The sequence below is a fragment of the Castor canadensis genome, chromosome 8 (genome assembly GCF_047511655.1).
Source record: "Castor canadensis chromosome 8, mCasCan1.hap1v2, whole genome shotgun sequence".
Lineage (NCBI taxonomy): Eukaryota > Metazoa > Chordata > Mammalia > Rodentia > Castoridae > Castor > Castor canadensis.
Genome location: NC_133393.1, coordinates 12985260 through 13009726, shown reverse-complemented (window position 1 = coordinate 13009726; position 24467 = coordinate 12985260). Strand labels below are relative to the sequence as shown.

The following is a 24467-nucleotide window of genomic DNA, read 5'->3' as shown; positions in this document are numbered from 1 at the left end:
CCTGGCCTTGGTCACCACCCCCTGGCTCTCCTTCCTCTCTGACCATTCTTTTTCTGTTTGTTTGTTTTGTTTTTGATCCTTTGAGACAGGGTCTGGATATGTGGCCCAGGCTGGACTCGAACTTGCAGTCCTCCTGCCTCTGCCTCCGGGTGCTGGGATTATAAACATGACCACCAGGCCTGTCTCTAACCATTCTTTTTCAGGAAGTCCTCCATGGCAGGCTTTGGGCACTTTGCCCACCCCTCATTTTCTCAGGGTTCTGCTGCAGTCACCCATCTCACTTTCTCTCTCTTTTTTTCCCTGTGGTACTGGGGTTTGAACTCAGGGCCTACACCTTGAGCCACTCCACCAACCCTTTTTTGTGAAGAATTTTTTCGAGATAGGATCTCATGAACTATTTGCTCAGGCTGGCTTTGAACTATGATCCTCCTGCTCTCTGCCTCCTGAGTAGCTAGGATGACAGGTGTGAGTCACCTGCACCTGGCATCCACCTCACTTTTACTTGTCCCAGCTCTCACTTTTCCTGAGTTCCAGACCCAGGCCACAGGGATACTGCCCAGGTCACTCAGACTCAACCCCACTTAAAACCAGAGCAGCTGGGGGGTGTGGCTCTCCCACTGGCCCCCATGTCTGGCTACTTATTGCACCCTGGCTCCCTCCCCAGCCCTCTCCTGCCCTTCCCCTGACTCTGCCTCAGCTCAGGGCCTCTTTGAATGCAGCATCACAATTTTAACTGTTTGACACCTGGTCTCTGGCATCCCCACTGGTCCTCTCATGTCCAGCTGCGCACAGTGGCCACACCGGAGCCTTCAGCCTTCATGTAAACCCACTAGCACTCACGGCCCCTCATGGCAAAAGCCAGCTCCCTCAGCTGTTCAGGGCAGAAGACCCTCCATCCATGACTGACATCCACTGAACTAAACTCTAACACTGCAGGCTAGTTCAGGCTGCCCTGCCTTTGCTCCTGCTGTTCCCTGGGGCTGGAATGCCTTTCCCATCACCTCTGCCTGGAACAGAGAGTCATTGGTCCACTGAGTCTCAGTTTAACCACTGGCTCTTCAGGCTTTCTTGTCCCTGACCCCAAACAATGCCTCAGTTAGAGAGCCCCCACCCTGCAGTACCTGTGTCACTTCAATGATAAAATTCCCACCTCTCCTCACACCCACGGCAGATGGCACTCCTGGGGGCGCAGGGCTGTCCTACTTCTTTCCTCTGCACCCCCAGCCCAGCCAGGCCTGCTTTAGGCAGGTAGCTGTGTTGGGATCACCCCAACTCACTTCTAATAATAGATTCTGGCCAAGAGGAGTATCTGATTGGCGGCTGAAATTGGTTCGGAGTGGCTGATGCCAGCCAATCAGAGACCTTCTCTGGATTCCTCCAAGTGGAGGCACACTGGAGGACATCTGTTTGTCCTTGAAGGATCTAGAACCCCTGCTGCCAGGATTTGCTTGCCTTACACCAAAGCCTGTCTGCAGTGGGAGAGGATGGGGCAGGGACGCACCTGAAGACATGACTGATGGAGCACCCTGCAACCTGCAGTCCTGGCCCCTAGTCCCCGGGTCCTGCCGCTCTGAGACCTCACTTGTGGCCTTCTTACAAGTCCTTTCACTGAAGCTGAGAGTTGGGCTTCTGCTCCTTGGTGACCACAGTGGTCCTATCAGCGCTCACTGTTATGCTAGTCTCACAGTTTGGTGAATGAAATTATGGGAAAAATCGTAAATCAGATGAAATTGTTCAGTGGCTGTGATAACCTAACTCCTGGAGTCCCTTCCCCTCCGGAACACACTGCACCTGAAGGCTCACGTCTCCGTTCTCCAGAACCTGTCAGGATCAGTGACTTACAACTGTTCAGCACCTGACAGTTACAAGGTCCCTTCAGAAGGGATCTCTAGTCTTCAACCACCCTATAACGGAGGCAGGGCTGCCTGCCTTTTCCTCATTTCATTTTTTTTTTGATGGTGCTGGAGTTTGAACTAAGGGCCTTGCACTTGCCGGGCAGGTGCTCAATCACTTGAACCACACTCCCAGCCCTTTTTGCTTTAGTTTATTTTTTAGACAGGGTCTCCTGTTTTTTTACCTGGACCTTGAGCCTCCTACTTATACCTGCAGAGTTGCTGAGATTATAGGCATGAATCACCACACCTGACCCCCTTCTTCCCACTTCACAGATAAAGAAACTGATGATCAGGACAGGGAATGCCTGGCTCTAGAACACCTAAGAGGGTGGAATACGGTATCTATTACCTACAACACATGTAAGAGGAACGTATTATGACTATATAAACTCTACACCTCAGTGGGAATAAGTTTTAGATCCAGAAGAGCACAGTTAGAAAGGCGACAGGGGACTGTTTTACCATGAGGGGGAAGGAGAGTGGCACAGGAGAGTGGCAGGAGGCCTGCCATAGTCACCCACATCAGGTCAGCCTTGGTCTGGCCTAGCAATTGCCAGTCTGCTGCTGAGGGATAGTGAGTGACTCTGTCTTTCCTAGGAACCTGCAGAGAGGAGCAGACATGCATGAGTTGGGGGCCTTGGGGCACCCAGACAGCCCCCTATGCCCCACAGAGGAGAGGGCAGTCCTAGAGGTGCCAAGTGGGTCAGTTGCTAACTCCCCAGGGAGCCTGTGGGGCAGTCAGAGAATCCAAGTTTAAGACTGGAAGCACGGTGTTCAGGACTCTGGTCCTTTCACCAGGTCAGGAATCCTCTTTGACCTCCCAGAGAGGCCACTAGGAGTGAGTGCCTCCTGTGCCACCATCTGCTGTCCCCATCTAAGGGCACATCTACCCTTGAAAATGGACAGTCCTTCACAGGGGACTGTCATCTCAATGGCACTTGCCTCATGGGCCCATCGGGCTTCATATGGTCATGTCTTTAGCCAGGACCTTGATCTCCAGGGAAAGGCCATCGTCCTCCCAGCCCTGCTGTCTGTCCTCAGGACCAGGGAAGGGGCCTGAAATTGCAAAGGGATGATGTCCACACCAGGCCTCAGCTCCCAAAGGTGGGGTGATAAAGGTCTGCTTCCTACATGCCTGATCACAGGTAACAAAAGTGATGTCCCAGTTTGGCCAGGGCAGCCCTCATTTCTGATGGCTTCCATCTGAAGTCCATCTGGTGGACGGGTGTCCTGGGGACCATGGCCTGGACGCTTAAGATTATTGAGCACTAAGTGTGCAACAGCTCGTACATGCAGGAGGTTGAACAGCAGCTGGCTATGTTCAGGCCTTGTGCTGCAGAGGGCCCCACCCCCACTCTGTCCTTAGCATACGTGAGACCTAGGCAAGGCTTGTTTGTCATTGTTGTTGTTTTTGTGACCCTGGGATTTGAACTCAGGGCCCTGTGTTTGTAAGTAAGTACTCTACTACTTGAGCCAAAAACCCCCACTCCTAGACTCAGTTTCTTTACCTGTCAGTTGGAGATGGCAGTTAATATTTCCTTCTTCATATTCACAGCATTATCCAGAGGATTAGGAGCAAATGTGGATGATTTTTTTCTTTTTTTTTTTGAGCAGGGTCTAACTACGTAGCCCAGGTTGGGCTCCACGATTCTCCTGCCTCAGCCTCCTGAAGTGCGGGGGGCTATAGGCATGCACCATCACTCCCAACTTTGAAACCTGCCTTCCCCCTTCCCTTTCTTCCTCTCTCCCTCCCTCCCTCCCTTCCTTCCTTCTTTTTCTTTCTTTCATTTTTTTTGAGGAATGAGTTTGAACTCAGAACCTCTTGAGCCACATCTCTACCCATTTTTGCTTTTCAGTAATTTTTCAGATGAGGGTCTCTCATTTTTGTCCAGACAGGCCTTGAACCAAAATCCTCCTACCTCTGCCTTCCAAGTAGCTGGGATTACAGACATGAGCCACTGCACAGGGTCTGTGTGACATTGCATATAGTGCTGGGCCAGCACTCAAGACATGGGTTGGATATTCTGATGAAGGTGTTAAGCCTGGTGTGGTAGCACACCTGCTACAGAGCCCTCCATTTTCCCCCAGCCCCAGGGGTCAAGGTTTTGGATCTCTAGCACATTCCCTCTTCACAGAGTTGGTCTCAGACCTTCTCCACCTTCCTTAAGCCCCCAGTTAAATCCAACCACTCAAGGCAGAGAACCCAAAGGAGAAGGTAGAGGATGCTGTAGAAACCTTCTCACCTCGCTCATCACAGCCCCTTCTTCAGTGGTTGCCCTTCCTTCCTCCTAAGGAGATCAGCCCTGGTGCACTTCTGTGCCCATGGGCACTTCCCTCTGAGGGGTCTAGCTTTGATGGTCTGCCTGTGAGAGCCCCTCTGGGCCCCCACCCACTGCTTTGACCCGGGTTCTTCCCCCTCACCATCCCACACCAGCTTCCCACCCCAGGATCCCCCAAAAGAGAGCCCCCTCTGGGCCTCAGGTAGGTCAGTCCTCAGGGTCCTGGGCTTTTGTCAACATCTGTCACAACTTCTTTCAAGCCTCCCATGTCACTCCCAAATTCCCACTGGGAATTCCCAGTTTGTGGAATCACAAGAAATAAAAAAGTTTCTTGGTAGCCCAGCAAACCCCTGGCCTGGCCTCCTCCCAGCTCCTGCTCACTTAGGTCTACCAGTCCTGTGGGCTTTGCTCCCCACCCCTCCTGCCTACCCTCCCCCGGCACCCAGCAGGAACGCTGGCCTCCAAAGGCCGGCAGGTCCCTCCCCATCCCACCTGGGGCGGAGAGGCTCTCCGTGGTAACCAAGCGGGAGGGAGGCAGGGAAGCGCCTTCAGGATGGCAGCCAAGGCAGCTGGGGACAGGGCCAGCTTTCTCCCAGGGCTGAGGCCGGCTGTCCTTCGACCTGACATAAGGACCTCCCTTCCCTTTCCCTTTTCCCTCCCCTCGGCCCCCCACTCCCTTTACTCGGCCCCCAGGCCCCTGGGCCAGTTTGCGGGCAGAGGTTGGGTGGGGCGCGGGTCCCACCTCGAGTGGACACGGGTGGGCTGGGGCCTCCGGTAGGTGCAGAACGGCACTTCGCAGCCACGGAGACGTGGGGCCAAGACGATGGCCGCCCGTAGGCGCCCGGCCTGCGTGGGTTGAGGGCGGCCGGGTCCCGTCCGAGTCAGTGAGTCGCTCGACCTCACTGGCTCACTGGCCGGCGGTCGTTAGGGACGCCCCGAGTCGCCAGGGGCGGCACCCGCCACCCCAGGCGTTCCATGGAGCCGGGGCGGGTGGCTGTGTCCACGGTGGCCCTGCGTCTTGCCCGCCCTGAGGGCAGTAGGAACCCTGACCCTGGGGGGAGGCGAGTGGGGACCTGGCAGGCCCCTGGACAGCAGTGCCAGCGCCGCCTTCGTCCCTTTCCGTGGAAAGGGCTAGGGGGTGGGGGAGGGGAAGTGGCCCAGGAAAAGCATGGTGGCATAAAGACCGTCTCCCTGTGCCCACAGGGTCACTGAAAGTCCCCCGGACTCCTGCTGCCTCCCAACCCTGCAGAAGAGCACCTTCCACCTTTCTTAAGAACTGAACATGGCTTGGGAAGTAGGAAGGACCCCAGCCTCCTCAGTGCCCCTTCACAGCCCCCAAGCCTTGTGCCACCCCTTTTTCAGCCCTGGCTGACAGGATGGGGTTGCCTGGTGCAGCAGGGACAGACTCCAGAGGGCTGGCTAGTAATAAATTGTCCTCCAGCAGGTTGGGTGGGTGGGTTCCCAGGGATTTCAGGTCCCCCATGACTGCCAAAACCCAGAGGTGACATAGGAAATTCATGACAGCAGGCAGACCCTCCTGGTGTCACTTGTGTTATTAGTAATGACTTGTTTGAATGAAGGCCCTGCTGACTTGTTGATAGCAGTGAACAGGGCCCAGTCAAATGCTGAGAATGTGACAAGCACCAGACAGACAACAGTTTCTGCCCGTGTACAGCTCGCTTCCAGTGGGGGAAACGAACAACAGAGAGAAAGAAGAGGGTGTCAGGTGGTGATGAACCAGAGTGAGATGGGATCAGGAGGGCAGGAGTGGCTCACCACCTTACTGAGGTGGCATCTGAGCTAGGAGCTCATGGGTTCATGGGTAAGTTAGCACTTCAGATGCCACCTGATTCATCAATAGCACGGGGGTACCACAACGCCTCACCTTGGTGGTCACAGAGGAGCCAGGCCTGTGATGAGCGCCAGTGAACAGTGGTCACTGTCAAGCTCCTGAGGTCAAGGTCTGGGAGCAGTCAGGGGCTCCCCTCAAGCCCTCCCCAGTGACAGCCAACAAATCCTCACCTTAGTCAGAATGCGACACTGCAGCATGCAGTGATGTGGTGGGAGGGCCCACTTTTAGCTCCACAGTGTTCACTAGATGGCCCCAGAACCTGGGAGCCAGGGAGCCTTTGTCTTGAAGATGAGCCCCCTGAAGTCCTTTCCTTCATCTGGGAACAGGATTTGGGGACAGAGGCAAAGCTCCACCCTTTGGCTTCATCCTGCTGAGCGTGTTTTCTGAGTGGTCCTCAGCTTCAGCTCAGACTTGGCGTGGTGCTGTGCAACTTGTGTTAAAGTGTAGCATTGGTCTGACCCCATCGCCTGTTGTTGTCTCAGCTCACCGGCCTCCTCACCCCTCCTTGGCCTGGCACGGCTCTTCCCTCTGCCTGAGCATTTTTCCTTTAGGTTCCTTTGAGGCTTACACCCTCACCTCCCAGCTCCTACCTCAGATGCCACCTCAGTGAGGTGGTGAGCCACTCCTGCCCTCCCGATCCCATCTCACTCTGGTTCATCACCGCCTGACACCCTCTTCTTTCTCTCTGTTGTTCGTTTCCCCCACTGGAAGCGAGCCCTACACGGGCAGAAACTGTTGTCTGTCTGGTGCTTGTCACATTCTCAGCATTTGACCGGGCCCTGTTCACTGCTATCAACAAGTCAGCAGGGCCTTCATTCAAACAAGTCATTACTAATAACACAAGTGACACCAGGAGGGTCTGCCTGTCATGAATTTCCTGTCACCTCTGGGTTTTGGCAGTCAGAAAGTCCTTTATCAGTGTTCAGCCAAGCCTGGCATGCAGAGCCCATCTGAAGTCTCTATGAGCATGATTCAGATTTGGATCCTGGGTGGCCTTTCTGCCGTGTTTGGATGGGTGATGGGGCACCCAAGCCATGTTGGATGGGAAAAGAACACTCTTTTTTAAAGTAAAAGAATCTTCCAGAGTTTTTTATCCTCTATGAAATACTTTTTTTTTTCTTTCTTTTGGTAGTACTGGGGTTTGAACTCAGGGCCCCACATTTGCTAGGCAGGTGCTCTACCACTTGAGTCACTCCCCCAGCTCTATTTTGCTTTAGTTACTTTTCTAGATATGGTCTCAAATTTTTGCACAGGGCCAGCCTCAGACCATGATCCACCTACCCGTGCCTCCCTTGTAGCAGCTGGAATTACAGGTGTGCCCCCACCTGTTTGTTAAGATGGGGTCTGCTAACTTTTTTGAGGCTGGCCTCAAACCACAATCCTCCTGATCTCTGCCTCCTGAGTACTAGGGATTACAGTCATGAACCACCATGCCTGGCCACCTCTGTTAAATACTTTTTAATAAGCAATCACAGCCATAATGGCCCAGGTCTTCACATTTGGTGGGGGTGGTATGTCTCTGGGCCCACTTCTTTGTGTCCCCATCTCCTTGTGTCATGCAGCCCAGGTGGCATTCCTTGGCTCATTCACTCAGTTTTAACCCCTTGTCCTCTGCTTCAGCCTCCAGGGAGGCTCTTGCAGCCCCTTCTGTGCGCCAGGTATTTGCTTTTAGTTCATGTGCCTCTCATTGTCATATCTGTGCCTGGTCATATCTGGTTGAGGGCGTAGGTGCGTGCCGTTTTGAGGGCAGCTTCCAGGTCAGCAGTGCTTCCAGTGCCCTGGGCTACCACTCTAGAGCCCCAGGCCTTTCCTCCCATGTGACTGCATACGGCCAGTGCCCAGGCCTCTGCTGTGAAGGCAGGCGTGGCACCCTGGGTACAGAACCAGAAGGGGAAGTGATGTAGAGGCTCTCGCTGGCAGCATCTACTCCATGGACTCTTGGGAGTGGAGTCACTGCAATCAGCAATCACTCTCTAGTTGGATACAGGGTCGGGACTGGTGAGGTGATGTGGGAAGGGTTGGGCTAGGAATGTGTATGGAGGCCAACAAGTCTCTTGACTTGTTTGCAGGGGAAGTGAGGCCTGAAGGGAGGTAAGCAGTGACTCTCATAGCATCTTCAGGGCTGGGAGGGGCTGTCTTTGGGGGACAAGGAGATTGCTCTATCCCTATCCTGGTGTGTCCTCATAGATCATCACCTGTCTGGCTCCGTTGTCTGGGGGTGGGGGGTCTGGCTGGGGGTGGGGCTGCTCCCCTGCTCCCTTACCTGGGCCACCTGACAGGCACAGAGCACATTGCCTGCACCCTGGGGGCTGAGCAGGAGCACAGACGTGCTGGGGGCCTGCTTACACAGCTGCCGTACCACCTTCACCAGCACCTGCACAAGGGGACACAGGATGACCCATGGCTTTCCACATGCCCATTCGCCTTCCAGTCAACACTTGGCCCTCCCCAGACCCCAGACTGTGGCACCCCGTCACCAGCACTCACTGAGAGGGACTCAGTGGAGACAGTGTCCACAATCAGAGGTCCCTTTGAGTGCCGCTGCAGCAGCTCCTGGGACTTCTCTACAGCCTGTGGGCAGAGAGGACAGCTGAGGGTTCAGGCTGAGGACCAGTTTCCCACCAGCCTCCACTCCGAACAAGCTCCAGTTCAGCAGGCCCTCCTTTCTGCTTCTTCCCTCAGTGAAGGCCGTCAGCTCTGAGCAGAGCTGGTGGGGGCTCTGCCTAGCATGACCTCCTTTCTTGGGTTCTACCTGTGTGTCTCCCTGTCTGTCTCACCTCTTCCCTTTCACCATAGCTCAAGGTCCGTACACAGAGGTCGCTGAAGGTGAGAGGAAGAAGGCGAGGGCACAAATGGACTGGGAGGGGACTGATGGAGCAATGGTCAAGGAGCAATGGGGGCTCAATGGTGTTCAAGCTGGGAGGCTTCCTGGATGGAAGGGCTGGGGGGAGAGGCATGGCCTGGTAATGGCTCCTGGTGGCAGGTGGAGGTAGCTGTCATCCATTCCCACCCCCTTGTCCCTGAACAGCCTCTGCATCACACCTGCCCCAGCCCCAAGGCTTCCCAGGGCTTGAACTGCTGTGTGTCTGAGTGCCTGGGTGCTTCTGGCTGCACCACCTCTCACCTGGCCCACCTCCAGCTTCCGGATGGCAGTGTTGGCATGCCGCTGCAGAGCCTTCAGTGTGGTCTGTAGCTCCCGCCGCTGCCACTGGGGCATCACAGCAGTGTCCACAGCCTGGGGTCAGAGCAGTGTGTCACCCCTGCACTTTCCCTGAGCCATTACCTCTGAGACCAGAAGTGACAGGTCTGGGACTGACACCATACCCATCCTGCACACAAACATCTGGGCCAGCAGGAGCCCAGCCACCTGGAGTGCTGGAGAGACTGGAAGGGTCCAGGAAGGGTAAGAGACAGAACAAGGCCAGGAAGAGGGCAGGGAGCAGCTGGAGGTGGGGTGGTTCTCACCTTAGTGAGTCTTCCCACGTCCTTGGATAGTCGATGGGCCTCTACCAGATCCTGGCTGCCTCGACTCAGCCGCTCTGAGGCTGCTTCCACCTCCTGGGCCAGGCTCTGGCCCACCTCTCGGGCCTGCAGGAAGGGGTCAGGACAATCAGGGCTGCCAGGTTTACACTCAGTTGCCAGGATAGCAGCTGGTACAGCCACACCAGGATACATTAGGAACACCAGCTGTGCTTCTGCTGGGCACCTTGAGCCTGACAGTGTCAGCTGTGTGTGTCTCCTGGCCTCATCCACACCCAGAAGTCTCTGGGGTTACAGATGCACTGACCTGCTGCGCCTGCTCCCCAGTGACAGCTAGCAGGCGGGTGGTGCCCTTGGCGAGCTGGCGCTCCCCGATGATAACCAGGTCCCCCACTGCCCCTGTGCGCAGCAGGTGCCTATGGGTAGGAAGAAGGAGGAGAAAGTCAGGGGAGGATGATGGGAAAGAGGGGAGAAGGCTAAGCCCTAAACTAAGGACTAGTAGCATCAGAGACCAAGGAAGGGTGAGGATCCCAGACCCGGGACTGGGGCAGCAGAGGAGTGACTCACGTGCCACAGCAGAGCTCCATGGAAGTGTACAATGCAGCCTGGGAGGCTGGCTCCAATGCCTGGGCCACAGACACCCCCACCGACACCACCCGCACAGGGTCTGGGTACACCTGAGGGTGAGAGGACAGGAGGAAGTCTTCTGGGCATGCCTGAAGTGGGCGGGCCATCTCCATGAACAGGGCTCCCCAACTCACTTCATCCAGAGAACACAGGCCAGGGATGTGGGCGGTGAGTGCTAGGGGCACCTCCTCCATGTACACAGGCTCATTCTGCCCCACGGCCTCCTGCACGGTGCCCTCCACTGTCCGGAGCTGCTCTGGAGTCAGTGGTACCTGAGAGGTAGGGGGAAATGGGCAGAAAGAGGCACCAGCCCCATTCCTGTAACTGGTGCATTAAGGAGCAGTCAGTGTTCACAGAGCTAGGACAGTGGCTGACTCAATAAACACTGATGGAGCAGACAACTCTTTCCTTAGAAAGCCACCTGGGAACTGGGCCTATTGGAAGCTGCAGGCCTTTCACTAGGTACCAAAGCTGATGAAAAAGAAAACGAAAAGGACTCTGCGTCTTATCACGGGCAGCCCAATGGGAGAGAATACGGAAGGGGGAGCTGCAGGAGGAGTAAGCAGGTAGGATGGGATCAGCCAGCGAGCGCCTCCTGGCAGGAGGACTTGAGCAGATCTACATGGAGCAGAAGGAGGCAAGGGAGTAGAGCAGGGAGAACTTGGAGACTTGAGAGAATGGCTTGAGTGAAGGCAGGAACAAGGAAGGTGGGGGCTGCTCAAGTAAGCATCCCGCCAAAGGCCCTCAGGGTCCTACATTGGAGCTGAGCAAAGCCCCGCTGTCTAGTCTGATCTCTCACGGCAGGAGGAGCCTGAGGGGAAGGGACTTGCCTGAGGTCCCACAGTGGCTGAGCAGCGGTACTGGGCCCTCAGACCAGTCAAACTCCCACACTGTGCCTCTCTTTTAAGCAGTCACCTTACATGAATCCTGTCTTTCTGTGCCAGCTCACCTGGGTGGCCACGTCAAAGCGCAGACGCTCGGGGTTGAGGTGGGAGCCCCGCTGCTCTGTGCCAGGGCCCAGGGTCTGCCGCAGCGCCCAGTTCAGCAGGTGGGTGGCTGTGTGCTTCTCCATGCAGCCCAGTCGCCAGGCCTGGAACACTTTCGTTACCCAAGGTCCTGGGTGAGGGTGGGATGGGGAGGTGAAAGGGCTGCAGGCGATCAAGAACAGCTGGGGTGACGTGGGGCCTTACCTTATCCAGGTGCAGCTGCACCTGCTCCCCCACCTGCAGGCACTCAGGGGCCACCGCCTCATGCAGGATGAAGCCCCCACAGACTTCGGCCCGGGACACAGGGAACAGCACATCCTGGGGGAGGGCAGGGCCAAGGCCCCAAAGTGACTGCTTGCAGCCGTCTTGCGTACTCTTTCCTTGCCTTCCACCCAGGCTCAGGTCTGCCTCCCACGTAAGTTAGCCTGGGGCGGGGGACACTCACCTGCTGCCCTGCCCGCACCAGGTAGCCACGGTCTGAAGCCTGACCCCCCTGTTCAGCGTAGAAGTTGGTCCTGTCCAAGAGGAGGCCACAGCGCTGGCCTGCCCCCACAGAGGCCACGGCTGAACCGTCCTCTGTATACAGCTGTAGCACCTGGGCTTCACAGGGGCCGAACTCTGCCAGGGCACAGAAGGCTGTTGGCGCTAGGCAGGGGCTGGGGATGTGGCACGTGGTTCTGGGGCTCCAGGCCACAGGCACTTGGCTGGGGCGTTGGGTGGGTGTGGGGTGCTTCCAGTTGGGGCCACAGTGACCCCTGGTGGCTACTCTGAGGAATGCACAGGGGCTGACAGCTATCGTCTAGGACATTCTTCCTAATCATGGTCAAGCAAGCTGTGGCCATGGCCTTGGCCCAGGCTCTTACCATAACCCCCACTTGGTTGCAGAGAGTAGCTGTACTTGGGGCTGTCATCGGTTGGGGGCACTCCTTGGCGCTGCAGCTCCCCTAGTGCATGGACGTCAAGACGCAGTCTCTGCTCCTGAACTGGCTCAGCCTGTTGGGCCCGGTGCTGCAGGGCAATGTGTGGATGGAGTAGGTGCACAGAGAATACCATGGGGCTCGAGCCCTGCAGAGGCCTGTCTTTCCTGCAGAGCCCTATCCTTGTAGACCCTGAGCTTATCCTTGTAGACCTCAGGGCTTGGCTGGCTGCATCAGCCATCGCAGCAACTTGGGATCAGGCTTCTGTGTCCACCACCACCCCTGGAGGCCCTCCCTAGGACTGTGTTGGCTTCTCTCCTACTCCTCTGTTCAACTCACTAGGCTAGTGTTCCTTTCTATAGATTCTGCATAGGGCCTGAGGATGATGGGTCCCCAAGACAGGGGACAGGCCCTGCCTCAGTCTCTAGATTCCTCTCAATAGCTCTGGTACCAGGAGCTCAGGGCTCTGGGGAAGCAGTTGACATGTCTCAATGGAACCTAGTGTGTGTGTGTGTGTGTGTGTGGGGGGGGTCCCTAGCCTGTACCTGGGCTTCTTCCTGAGCCAGCTGTTCCAGGCCAGCAGAGTCCAGCTGTACCCCCTTCTCCTCCAGCATCAGTTCTACCAGGTCCAGGGGGAGCCCCAGATGCCCAGAAAGTGATAAGGACCAGGCCACTTCGGCTTTGAGGAAGGAGGACAAAGAGTATTGAAGAGAGGAGGGGTCAAAGGAAAGGGAGAGAAGTTCAGAATGAGTAAAGGCCAGGGCTTTTCCAGTCATACAGAAGCCACTAGGTGCCAAGCACAAGTGCCCCCTTCCCCATACTGGCAACTCCCAGTGAGGGGTCACCTTCAAGCTTCAGGCTGAGCCAGAGGGGGACCCCAAGGTGCCCAAAGTCATACCACATTTTCACCAGTCTAAGCGGGAGGGCGGGAGGAGGCTGGCTGGGCAGTGGGGAGAGGAGGAGAGGGGCAGGGGACTCCTGCAATCACGGGTCGGGTCTAGGTATTAGGAGAGTACAGAGGAACTAGGGGTGGAGGTAGGTATGAGGCACAGGGGTGGTGAGCGTCTCTGAGTCCTCTTGCTTTGGCTAGACACCCCACTCACCAGGGAACAAATCTGAAGGTCCCAGCTGTTTGAGGGTGCGATCAATGATCCGCCGGCCTCGCTGCAGGGAGGCCAGAAAGGCCACCTCATCCTCTGACACCAGGTTGGCTATCTGCACCGGGCAGGGTGGGAGTGGAGCTGTGTTCCCTTGGAGGGAGGGGACCTTATAGCTCTTCTGTCAGCCCCTCCCCACCTGAATCTGTACCTGGGCTGAGTTCTTCTGCAGTTCTGGGTAAGCAGCTCCCTAGGGGGGTTGGAGAGAGTTGAGATGTGGCAGGCAAGCAGCCCGCTCTACCTCCTTGGCCCACCACCCTGAGGATGCCTACCCTGGAGGTTCAGCTTATGTGAGGAACTGGGGGAGGATTCCAACTAGGTGTTCCCTGTGGGGTAGGGATAGCAGCTGAAGGAGATCCCAAGGTCAAAGGCTCAGCAGCCTGAGCCTCCTGAAGTCTCCCTGCTGACAGGGTGCTGGGCTGGCCATTTAGGGTGGGATCGGTGGGTGCTCAGTGGTTGGTTCCCTGGGGGGAATGGGGGAAGGAAGGAGGAAATTCTGCCCTTACCAATATCTCAACCACCACTGGCACCAGGCTGCCTAGGAAGCCAGGAGGTGCCCGCAAGACTTCTGTGGAGAACCGCACAGCTCGACGGAGAATCCGGCGAAGGATCAGCCTGTAGATTCAGAGCCTGATATGAACTCCCAGCAGCCCCTGGGCTGCAATGAGGAGTGGGGTGTGTGCTCCCATCCCAAAGCCCTCTCCCTTCCCTATTCCTCCCACACTGTCAACCTGACCCACCCTCCATTTCCTTCCTGCCTCGCCCTGCAATTCCTGCAGCTCCTGCCCCTCTCTGTAGTCCTTCCAGACTCACGGGGCGCCCGACATTCCCGGGGAGATGCCGTCGGCAATGCAGACACTGAGCATGCGGATGTGGTCGGCCACCACGCGGTACGCTGTGTCAATGCGTCCCTCATCTGCCACCCCTACCTTGCCAGAGTAAGGGGGCACCCCACAGCCCTGGAAAGGAGAGAGGGGGACATGACTGTTGGCCCTGCCTGACCTGGTACACCACAGAGCATCTGCCCTCAGCCCTAGAGCTGATCACCTCTACTACAGCCACACTGTGAACAGGAGCCAGTCACTGCGGTCCTGGACCCACATTCAGCATTAACATCAACATACTGTGCTCACTTAATGAATTTCTATCAGAACCCACCCATCCCTAAAACAGCCCCTTCAGGAGGTATCATCATGCTTGTTTTAAAGGAGAAAAGGAGGCTCAGAGGAGCTCAGTATTGCAGGCCACACAGCCCATCAGGGACAGAGGTGACATTTGTACCCGCCGCTGATTCCAGGTGCTCTCCTCCTCTGGCTCCACCTCTTCAGTCCTCCCAGGGTGGGAGGCAAGCTGTCACACAAGGAAGTGCTCCTCATAGACAGCTGGAATTGCCCAGCTCCAAACCCACTCTTCCCAGGGCAACACACAGCCCTGTAACTCACCGTTCCCCTCCCAAACCACCCACTGGCAGGTCCTTTCTCCTCTGGTGGTGGCCTCAACTCAGTCTGTTTTTCCACACTCCACAGCCACCACCACGTAAGCCATGTCCCCTCCTCTCCCATGTGCTGGTGACAGCCTCCCAACAGGGTTCTGGCTTTTACTTGTCTCCCTTGGGCCCATCCTCCACAGTGACAGACACAAGTGGCCTTTCAAAAGTGCACAGCAGGTCCTGCCCCTCCCCCCTCAGAGCCCTTCTCATTGCAGGCAGAACTGAAAGCCTCATTTCGGACTTCAAGGCCCACAAGATGTGACTCCTGCCTTCCTCTCTGTGGGGAGACTGTAAAAATGGCCCTTTCTCAGCACATGCCACTTTGCAATGTGACTTTACAGCTGTTTCCCATCAAGGGAAGAATCTATTTCTTCTTTTCCTGAGTCTGGGGTTGGTCTATGACTTGCTCTGGCTAAGAAAATACTGTGGAAAGGACAGTCTGAGCCTGTGCTTCTGTTCTCCTTCTTAGAACCGGGCTGAGCCGTGATGTGAGCAAGCCTGGGCTTGTCTGGATGGCCCAGTCACCCCACTGCCCAAGACTGACAGCCAGCCAACCTCCAGCAGTGGAGCTACCTCATGGTGGAGCACAGATGTATCGGTAAGCTCATGTGAGACCAAAAGAGCAACACAGTGAAGCCAGCCCAAACTGCTCCCCACTGACGCTTGAGCTGAACGGTGGCTGTTGTAACTCAGGGTGCATTAGGTTTATTATATAGCAAAAGCTACCTTACAGAAGCTCCAATCATATCTTATGTGATTCTATTTCAGCTGGCTGGCCGCCTTTTTGTTCCTGGCCCATGTCAAGCCCTTTCCTGCCGTAGGGCCTTGGTACCTCCTGCCCCCTCTGCCTAGAATAAGCTTGCTGTAGCTGACTCTTCCTTCAGATTTCAGCTCCAAGGTCATCTTTTTGGTGAGCCTTCCTCAAATACTTTGTCTAAGATTCCTCTGCTAGTTACCATCACTGATGTTTCTGCCTGTTCACAATCTGTCAGTTACCATCTTGTTCTTAAAAACATTGATTTATTGTCTGTCTCTCCCACTCAAAGGTAATCTCCATGATCTCTTCTGTTCACTGCTACATCCTCTGTACCAAGCACAAAGGACTTAAGAAATTTTTTTTGAATGGATAAAGGAAGGAATTAGGAGCAACATCAGGTATGAATGAATCCTAACCTTACGCTTGACACCTGGATCCCTGGCTGGTTACTGTCCCTATGTGCTGAGAATGCTCTGAGTTCTCAGAAAAGATAAAAAGCTACAGGGCCGAGTGCTGGGGCTGAGCAGGTCAAAGGGCTTCTGAAGAGCAGAAGTAGGCTTACCTGGTGTATGGCATTGAGCAGGGGGGAGAAGAGGTCAGTGTCGTAGGTGGAGCGCTTGCCTTGTAGCACAGCCACTAGTCTTTCCAGGCCCATTCCTGTGTCCACATGCCGCTGAGGCAGGGGCTGCAGGCTTCTGTCTGCCTCTCTGGCCAGGAAAGGTGTGCAACGTGAGGATTCCAGGTGTAAGGCACATGGCCAAGAACAGCAGAGGCATGAGGAGGGATCAAGGGGGCTGACAACTGGAGGAACCCATGGGCAGTGCCTGCCTCCCTGGTACCACCCAGTGTCCTTTAGTCCTGTCCTTTCTCATTAAGGGCTAACTCTACCCTTGCCCTTGCTTGGGCCCTTGCATGGACCCAGACATCACTTACTAGACATGCCCTTAGACATGTCAAGGCTAGAAGAAAAATCTTAAGAGATCACCAAGTTCAACTTTATCATATGATGGGACCAGAGAGTAAGTAGTATGACTAGTTTAAACTGACAAAACTAGAATTAAGTCAGTTATCCGAAAAGTGTTTAGAAACATGCCTGGCACACACAGTGCCCTTTCAGTGTTTGTTTTTATAACTGGGTCCCTCTTCTGACAGCCACCTTCCACTTCCAGTGAGGGGTGCTCCTCCTGCCTTAGTCCCTATTACCTGTTGTGTTGCATGAAGACCAGATTCCAAAGCTCCACCAGCTGGGGGGCTCCCACCCCTCCAGCCAGGTCATAGTGGATCTCAGTACAGGGTCCACAAGGGCCAGTGTCACCCATCTCCCAGAAGTTCTCTTGGGGTCCGAAGGAAAGCACACGGTTGGCAGGCACCCTGGGAAGAAAGCCAGGTACCAGTGGGGGATGGACAGATTCAGACCCCTTTGCCATGACAGCCCCTCCTCTAAGACCCAGCTCAACAAGAGAAAGAACAGTATTGGTCCACAGTATCCTGGGATATGCTAAACTCTGAGGAACAGTGCTCTGTTTTCCAGTCCTTCTGCCCACCAGGAGGGGACATAATGACGGGACTAACTTACCCTAAGCTTAGCCAGATGTCTCTGCTCTCCAGGTCTGGGTCCAGCCCGGCTTTGGGGTCACCACCAAAGTAGGAGACCCAGAGTCTGTCCTCAGGGATCCTATAGACCTGAGTCAGCAGTTCCCAGGCCATGCTGCAAGCCTCCTCCTGAAGCAGAAAACAGCGTGGCGTGTGCAGAAGGCAGGTGAGTGGGATGCCCCACTGATGTGCCAACCAAGCCAAATGAGTTCGGGCCTCAGCCTAAGACAAAACCATTCCCACTACCCACTCTGTTCTCAGAACAAGCCATGACCATTTCTGCCTTGCGTTCTTTCCTGCCAGAAAGTTTCCCTGCTCTTTGAAAGCCACCTTCTTTCCAGTCCCAGAAACTCTTCTGCCCACCCTAGCCTGGGTGATCTTTAACTCCAGTTAACATCTCAGCCTTGCTATCTGGCCATTTATTTATACAACTTCCCACCAGTTATTATGCAGGAGGCACAGTCTCTGTCCTCAAGGGACTTCCAATCCAGCTGGGGAAGTGAGACACTTTCCAGTGACTCTGTAACTAGATGAGGCCCTGCCTAAGCAGACAGGAGGGAAAAGTCAGGACTGACCTTGACCCCTTTCTTAACTTCAGACCTTCCTGGAGACTCTGAGACTCACCTTAAAATATTCACCCCCAAAGGCCCAGTTTCCAAGCATCTCAAAGAAGGTATGATGGGAGAGGTCTCGGCCCACGTCTTCCAGGTCATTGTGTCGTCCTCCAGCCCTCACACACTTCTGGCTGTTGGCCACACGTCGGAAGCCTGCCATCTCACTTCGTGGATCCACGGTGCCCAGGAAGATGGGCTTGAACTAGAAGCATATACAGTGGAAGAGGGGGAATATCTCAGTTCCTCAGTAGAAGGGAAAGGTGGGGAGTGGACAGGGATGGCTGTTCAGATTGAAGATGTGACCCTGAGTGCCCAGGGTGGTCTTGACCTAGGAGGAAAACCTGGGAGCCATGGTGTGTATGAGGTAGAGAAGGGGTAGAATAACTCATGAACCAGAGCTCCTCTGCTAGTAAAATTGGGAAAGTCATAGGAAGAGGAACATAATGGTACCAAAAGGAGACGACATCCACCATCTCAGCTTCTCAACCACACTCAGTAACTTCAAGGTACAAAATTAAAACCACAAGATACTGGGCACTGCCCACAATACCAGCATTTCGTAAGGTTCACTAATAGCCTCTAATAACCTCCCACCCTGCCTTTAATTTACAGATAAGGACAATGAAGTCTAGAAAGAGTTAAAGCTCAGAGAACACTACCTGGCACATATCAGGTGCTCAATAAGAATGTATTGAATGGACGAGTTATGTTTACTTAAAGAATGAAGCCTTCCCCACGGGACTCCACACCTGCTGTCCTGAAACCTAAAACTCCACACCTGCTGTCCTAAGACCCAAAACTTTTCCAATTCAAACCACTTTACCCAGCCATGCACCTCCCTCTTTCCGCGAAAGCCTCGAGCCCCGCCCCTCGCTTCTTTTGCCCAATCCTGCAGCGCCTTTCTGCGGACACCTCGCAAACCCCGCCCCCGATCGGAGTAGCTCAGGCCCCACCTGGTTCATGCCGGCGTTGACGAAGAGCAGACTGGGGTCGCCGCGAGGCCGCACGGAGGCCGAGGGCACCAGCCGGTGGCCATGGCGATCCCGGAAGAAGCTCAGGAAGGTGTCCCGCACGGCCGATCCCTGGGCCAGAGGGGGTTCGGCTGAGAGCGGCCGATGGCTGGGGCTCTGCCACGGGGACGACCTTCGAATGGCCCGCCGCAGACGCCCAGCTGCTGCTGCCACCGATGCCGCCATCTTTGGTCCGGGCAGCGGCTTCAGGAGGGGTCAAAGAGTAACGCGAAAGGAAGCCGGGCGTTCCCCACAGCGACCCCTGGCAAGTGGAGGACGCAGGGCAGCCTTTGCCGCCAGGCAAAAGTGGTTGAGAAGGGGACCCCCGCAGAGGTTGGCCCTGACACAGTAGGCCCTTCATTCACTTCGCCTTCATAGAGAGCCTACTATGTGCTGGGCACTGTTTTAGGCGCCTAGGGTAGGTTAGTAACAAAATCGATAACATGCCCTGACCTCTGAAATCTGTATTCTACCAGTTACTGATTTTGCAAGGTTCTAAGTGTGGTTGCAGTAAACAGGTGTAGATCCAATTTCATGTGTGTGTCCAGGCCAAGGGAGGAAGGCAGAGAAGGCCAAAGGGAACATCAGCATTCATTCAGGAGGAAGGCAACAAATATTTATTGAACACTACTATATGCCAGGCACCGTTCTAGGCTCTTGCCAGTTTCCTTTGCCCTTGGCAATGCAGATAGTCATCTTGTCCTTAGGACTGAAGTAGGCCCTTTGGAACAGGAGCCTGTCAGAGCCACAGAAGCCAAACAGCATCTGCTCCATTATTTATTGCTTGATAACATTTGGTCTTTTAATTTGCCTGGGGATAAAAGAGAATCCAGGTCAGCAGGTCAGAACGAAGCTGTTGGCTGAAAGCTTCAAAAATCTCTCCATAAGCCTCCCAACACTCTAGGGTAAGAGACACCTCTGCCTTCTCCATGGTAACAGCTGTGACTGTGAAGCCACCAGGCCTTGTTAGTACAGCCAGGCTCTTCAGGGGCTTCTCTTGATGACCTCTCCTCTGCCCTTGGTCTGGGAAATTAAACAGATTAGGAAGAGAGAAGGGAATTTGCCAAGGTTAAGGTCCCATAGAAGCAGCAGTGCTGAGGTTGGTGTGGTCACAGAGAAGGCCCTGGCAATCCCAAGGGCTCTTTTGGCCACCATTCTTTATGTTTTGTTACTTGGGTCTTTTGAAATATAGTGTCCTTGGGGGAATGTGTAGTGTATTTTGAACTTGAGTTTCTATAGCAATTGTGAATTGTCAGCTATGAATGTTGACAAACCTGTCATGTCTATCCCATGATCCTGTTTTCCCCCTTACCCATGTAGGTTAAAGGTGTTGTTTTGAAAGTGTGTTCTGTGTATTTTGGTTTTTCCAGTGTTTCTGGAACAGGAACCTAAAGCCAGATGGGGATTTCTGTGAGGCTGATGACCTTGAGAAAAGACTGTGAAATTCCTTCCCCAAACTGAAATGGGACTGTTTTGCCACATAAAAATAGCAGGGCTCCTTCTTAGTACTCATATCAACTCTTTCTCAGATTTTTCCAGGAGTCTTTGTGTTATAGTAGGAACTCTATGTTTTGGATTAACTTGGATCTAGTTTGGTGCCATGAATTTTTAAAGCTAGCTTTATTGAAATATAGTTCACACATCATACAGTTCACCAGTGTAAAGAGTATTCAGTAGCTTTTAAAATATTCAGAGTTAGTGACCATTACAACAATCACTTCTAGAACATTTTTCATTACTTCCAAGACAAACCCTGCATTCTTTGGCTATGAATTCCCAATTCTTTCATCCCTCCTAGCCCCATTCATCAACTTTGTGTATTTGTACAGATTTGCCTATTCTGGACATCTCACAGAAATGAAATCACAGAATTATATGACCTTTTGTGACTAACTCTCTCACTTAGCAAAATGTAGCATGTATCACGGATTTTCAATGTATTTTTAAGTTGCTTCTGTTTGAAGTAGGTTTTTCCCATCTTAGTATTTTTGTCCCTGCTGTTAAAAAAACAATCATTTTCTTTCTTTCTTTGTTAAATGTGATGTTCTTTGGTGACTCACTTCTGCTTAGCGTTTCTTCGTGAAGCAAAGTGGTTCTTCCAGGGCTGGGCTGTGTCTATTCTGATTTGCCATTGTCATCTCATGAGGAAGTTAAACTTAAGGTCTGCAGCTTCCCAAGACGGATGGAGGTGGAGAGAGCTATCAGACAAGGAAGTTACCAACCTGGGGACTTCTCTCACGAGTTCTGATGCATTGTCTTGATATTTGTAGGAATTTCATTTTGCAGTTTAATATGCAAATGGGGTCTGTCTCCTCCTAGATCTTAAGGGAAGTTTTGGTGCAGTTTTATTGTTAATGACAGCGCTTTGTCTCCCTGCATCTGGGACTTTTCTTATTCTGCAAATTGACTTATTGATCTTGCCAGGTCCAGGGCAGACATCCTTGACACCCTCCCCTCACCCCAATTTCACCCTGTTTAAAAGAAGCTACGTCCTTATTCTAGGAGTGGAAATTGTCCTTTCTGATTTTCCCCTTGGTTTTGAGAGCAGGAACTTGAGGTCAGTGATGCATTCTGTCCTGGATGGATGCACAGAGGAGACACGAGGCTCTTTTCACCCTACTAGGCTCAGGGAACCCAGCTTTGGAAACTTCCTCTTATCAATCATAAAGGCTGTCTTGTACTATACAGGTTAAAAGTTCAACTTGGGAGAGGTGTCCTTGGTTTAATGTATTTATAGCATCTCCTGACCTGGGTTTGTGAAAGCAATGCCTGTCAAATGTTAATTTGCATATAGATCTCTTGGGATCTTGTTAAAAGTGCAGACATCCATTAGGTAGGCCTGGGGTGGGGCTCTGGCAGGGAAGAAGGGTCCTGGTCTAGTTCTGGCAGAGTCTTGCTTTCTTAGCAGGTTCCTGAGAAGGCTGTTTTGCTGCTAGTCTACTAGACCCTGAGTGACAAGGGTGGAAAAGAGCTTGAGAGAAGAGTCTAGATGCAGGATTTAGCAGGGAGTCCTTCATCTGTTCTGTGGCACTAGGGTTTGGGTGCCTCTGAGTTCTCCCCTTTCTCCTGGGAGTGGGTGGGTGGAGCCTGGAGCCCATTCTGCGCACGCGTGTTAGCTCCCCTTCTGTTGCTTAGAGACGGAAGGATGTGCTGAGCAGCTGGGGGAGGGAGCAGTGGTCTCCGGAGGCTTTGGAATATGGGGTGGGAGCAGACTGGACCCTCTAAGGTCACTATGCTATGGGTTTATACTTTTGTATAGTTAGTTACATTTTAAATGGTTCTGTAATTAAGTTCATCCTCACTTTTGCCTCTTATCTTACAAAACCTAAAGTATTTACTTTTTTCTGGTACTGGGGTTTGAACCCAGGGCTTTGCACTATCTAGGCAGGCATCGCTCCTGCTTGATCCAAACCTCCAGCCCTTACTATGTGGCCCTTTAAAAAAATAGGCCAATTCCTACATTAGAGGTTGTTTTTAAAAAGTAATAAAATATAGATGTAGAAATTCAACCAAAACAAATGTATGTATGGCTTAATTATTAGAAAGCAAACATCTTGGGCTGGGAAGTAGCTCAAGGGATAGAGCGCTTGCCTAGCACAAAACACCCCTCCCCCAACACATAAACCTTTATATCCACTACCTAGGTCATGAAATACAATTTGGCCCTCCATGTCCATTTACTCCACCCCAAACACCTTCCTACTCCCAAAGGTTATCAGCACCCTGACTTTCATAGTAATCACTGCTTTTCTTTTCTTTTCCTTTTTCTTGAGACAGGTCTCACTGTGTAACCCAGGCTGGCCTCACACTCAAGATCCTCCTGCTTCAGCCTCCAGAGTGCAGGGATTACAGGTGTGCACCACTATGCCTGCCCACTTGCATCTCTTTATAGTTTTATCATCCAAATGTACATCCTTAGATGTTACAGTCTTGCCTTTGTTGTTGTTTGTTTTGAGATGGGGTTTTGCTGTGTTGCCCAGCCTGGCCTGGAACTCTGAGTCCAAATGATCCCACCTCAGCCTCCATTGTGCTGGGATTACAGGTATGCGCAACCATGGCTGACCATTGATTTTTTTAAAAAGTTGATTTGACATGTGTTTTAAGTCTTTGAATCTCTAATTTCCTGCTTCATCCTCTTCTTTTCCTCCCAGTGTGTCTACTGCAGAGTCAGGGAGGTTTCACCTGGACAGTGTCCCACGACTTAAGTTTCAGCTGACTGCTGATTCAACGTTCAATTCACATTCAACCTGTTCTGTCTTCTCTGTGTCATGCAAGTTAGCACAGGAGTTTCGAGACCTGTTGGACCCAGGTTTAGATCCCTTTGGCAAGACTGTGGGCGCTCTTTCACCAGAGGGTATTTCATGTTGGCGTGTCTGTCTTTTTGTGGTCTTCACTTCTCTCCCTCTGTTTTTTCATTTGTTAGTTGGAGTCTTTTTTATGAAGAGCTACTTCTCCTGATCTAGTATTTGATAACCAGTGGTATAGTTAATGTGGAAAAGCTAAATGCTTAATTTTTCACCTTTATTTATTGGTATTCAATATAATAAATTTGTTTTCTATCCACTTCAAAGGCAAGCTATTATATATATTTTAGCATCATTAAGAACTCATGGAGGGGGCTGGGGATGGTGGCTTACGTCTGTAATTCCAGCTAAGTGAGAGGCTGAGATCAGGAGGATCTCAGTGTGAGGCCAGCTGGGCAAATAGTGCACGAGATCTCATCACCAAAATAACCAAGTGTGAAGCCCTTAGTTCAAGCCCCAGTCCCACTTAAAAAAAAAAAAGTTACTGAGACCCCATTTCAAACAATAAGCCAGGGTGGCAGCATGCACCTGTGGTCCTCAGTTATGCTGGAGGCATAGGTAGGAAGATCTTAGTATGAGGCCAGTCCCTGGCAAAAATGCAAGACCTTACTTGAAAAATAACTAAAGCAATAAAGGGCTGGGGGCATGGGTCAAGTGGTGATGTGCCTGCCTGCAAGCAGAAGTCCTGAGTTCAAACCCCAGAATTGCCAAAACTGAACCAAAACAAAAACAGTTCATGGATTTCAGAGTATTTGTTTGTTTCAATCCATTGCAATTACTTTTTTTTCTTTTTCTTTTTTTTTTCAGTATGGGGGTTTGAACTCACAGCCTACACCTTTAGCCATTCCACCAGCCCTTTTTTTGTGATGGGTTTTTTTGAGATAGGGTTTCACAAAACTATCCACCTGGGCTGGCTTTGAACTGTGATCCTCCTAATCTCTGCCTCCTAAGTAGTTAGGATTACAGGTGTGAGCCACTGGTACCCAGCTTGCAACTACTGTCTTTTTTAAAGCTCAAATTTCCCTGCTTTGGTCAATCAGTGGAAACCTCTTTGCCTAGCTTCTGGGTCCTTTTGACATGTCTAGAAGTCTTTGGTAGATTCCTTGCTTTCTGTTACATTTCTGGTTTATTTTGTACATTTCTTTTGCTCTTTGCTACTGCGTAGGTCATTGTTTCTAGATTTTTGTGGCGAACATCTGCCGTAGTTCCCCTTATCTGTGGTTTCGCTTTCTGCAGTTTCAGCTATCTGCAGACAACCTTTGTCTGAAATATTAAATGGAAAATTCCAGAAACAAATCGTACATTTTAAATTGCATGGCTTTCTGAGTAACACGATGAAATGTCTTGCTGTCCTGCTCCGCCCTGCCTGGTTCGTGAACCTTCCCTTTGTCCCACGTATCCATCTGTATACCCTACCTGCCCACTAGCTACTTGGTACCACCTTGGTTATCAGATTGACTGTTGTGGTATCACAGTGCTTGTGTTCAACTAACTCTTTTTAAAAAAT

At 52.7% G+C, this 24467-nt stretch overlaps 1 protein-coding gene and 1 long non-coding RNA gene across 3 annotated transcripts; one reads left to right on the top strand and one right to left on the bottom strand.

Annotated features, from left to right (window-relative positions):
- Positions 1-7468: 7468 nt before the first annotated feature.
- On the bottom strand, positions 7469-18866 carry Aars2 (alanyl-tRNA synthetase 2, mitochondrial). Of its 2 annotated transcripts, XM_020157160.2 has the most exons (22): positions 18600-18866; positions 17657-17848; positions 17016-17161; positions 16643-16810; positions 16002-16146; positions 14007-14152; positions 13700-13808; positions 13345-13383; positions 13140-13251; positions 12582-12715; positions 11983-12127; positions 11565-11737; positions 11324-11437; positions 11083-11223; positions 10268-10405; positions 10074-10183; positions 9814-9922; positions 9492-9614; positions 9151-9261; positions 8514-8597; positions 8290-8400; positions 7469-7897 (listed from the first exon to the last, which is right to left on the bottom strand). In XM_020157160.2, exons 1-22 carry the CDS (start codon positions 18840-18842, stop codon positions 7733-7735), a joined length of 2958 nt encoding a protein of 985 aa, XP_020012749.2. In that variant the 5' UTR covers positions 18843-18866; the 3' UTR covers positions 7469-7732. The 2 variants fall into 2 exon arrangements, with proteins under 2 accessions (XP_020012749.2, XP_073938149.1); XM_074082048.1 differs by lacking the exons at positions 16643-16810; positions 17016-17161; positions 17657-17848; positions 18600-18866 and having other exon boundaries at positions 13934-14152; positions 16002-16141.
- Positions 18867-22144: 3278 nt separating this feature from the next.
- On the top strand, positions 22145-23883 carry LOC141425625 (uncharacterized). The gene is made up of 3 exons (XR_012450630.1): positions 22145-22508; positions 22613-22698; positions 22808-23883. It is a non-coding gene; the product is annotated as an uncharacterized lncRNA (long non-coding RNA).
- Positions 23884-24467: the final 584 nt, after the last annotated feature.

Excerpts from the sequence above, each read along its gene's own strand:
- Aars2 (XM_020157160.2), bottom strand. The coding sequence starts at position 18,842 with ATGGCGGCATCGGTGGCAGCAGCAGCTGGGCGTCTGCGGCGGGCCATT. Across the intron at positions 13,384-13,699 it reads CAGTGGTGGTTGAGATATTG|GGAGCTGCTTACCCAGAACT; the intron begins GTAAGGGCAGAA and ends CAACCCCCCTAG. Across the intron at positions 9,615-9,813 it reads CTGGGGAGCAGGCGCAGCAG|GCCCGAGAGGTGGGCCAGAG; the intron begins GTCAGTGCATCT and ends CCCTTCCTGCAG.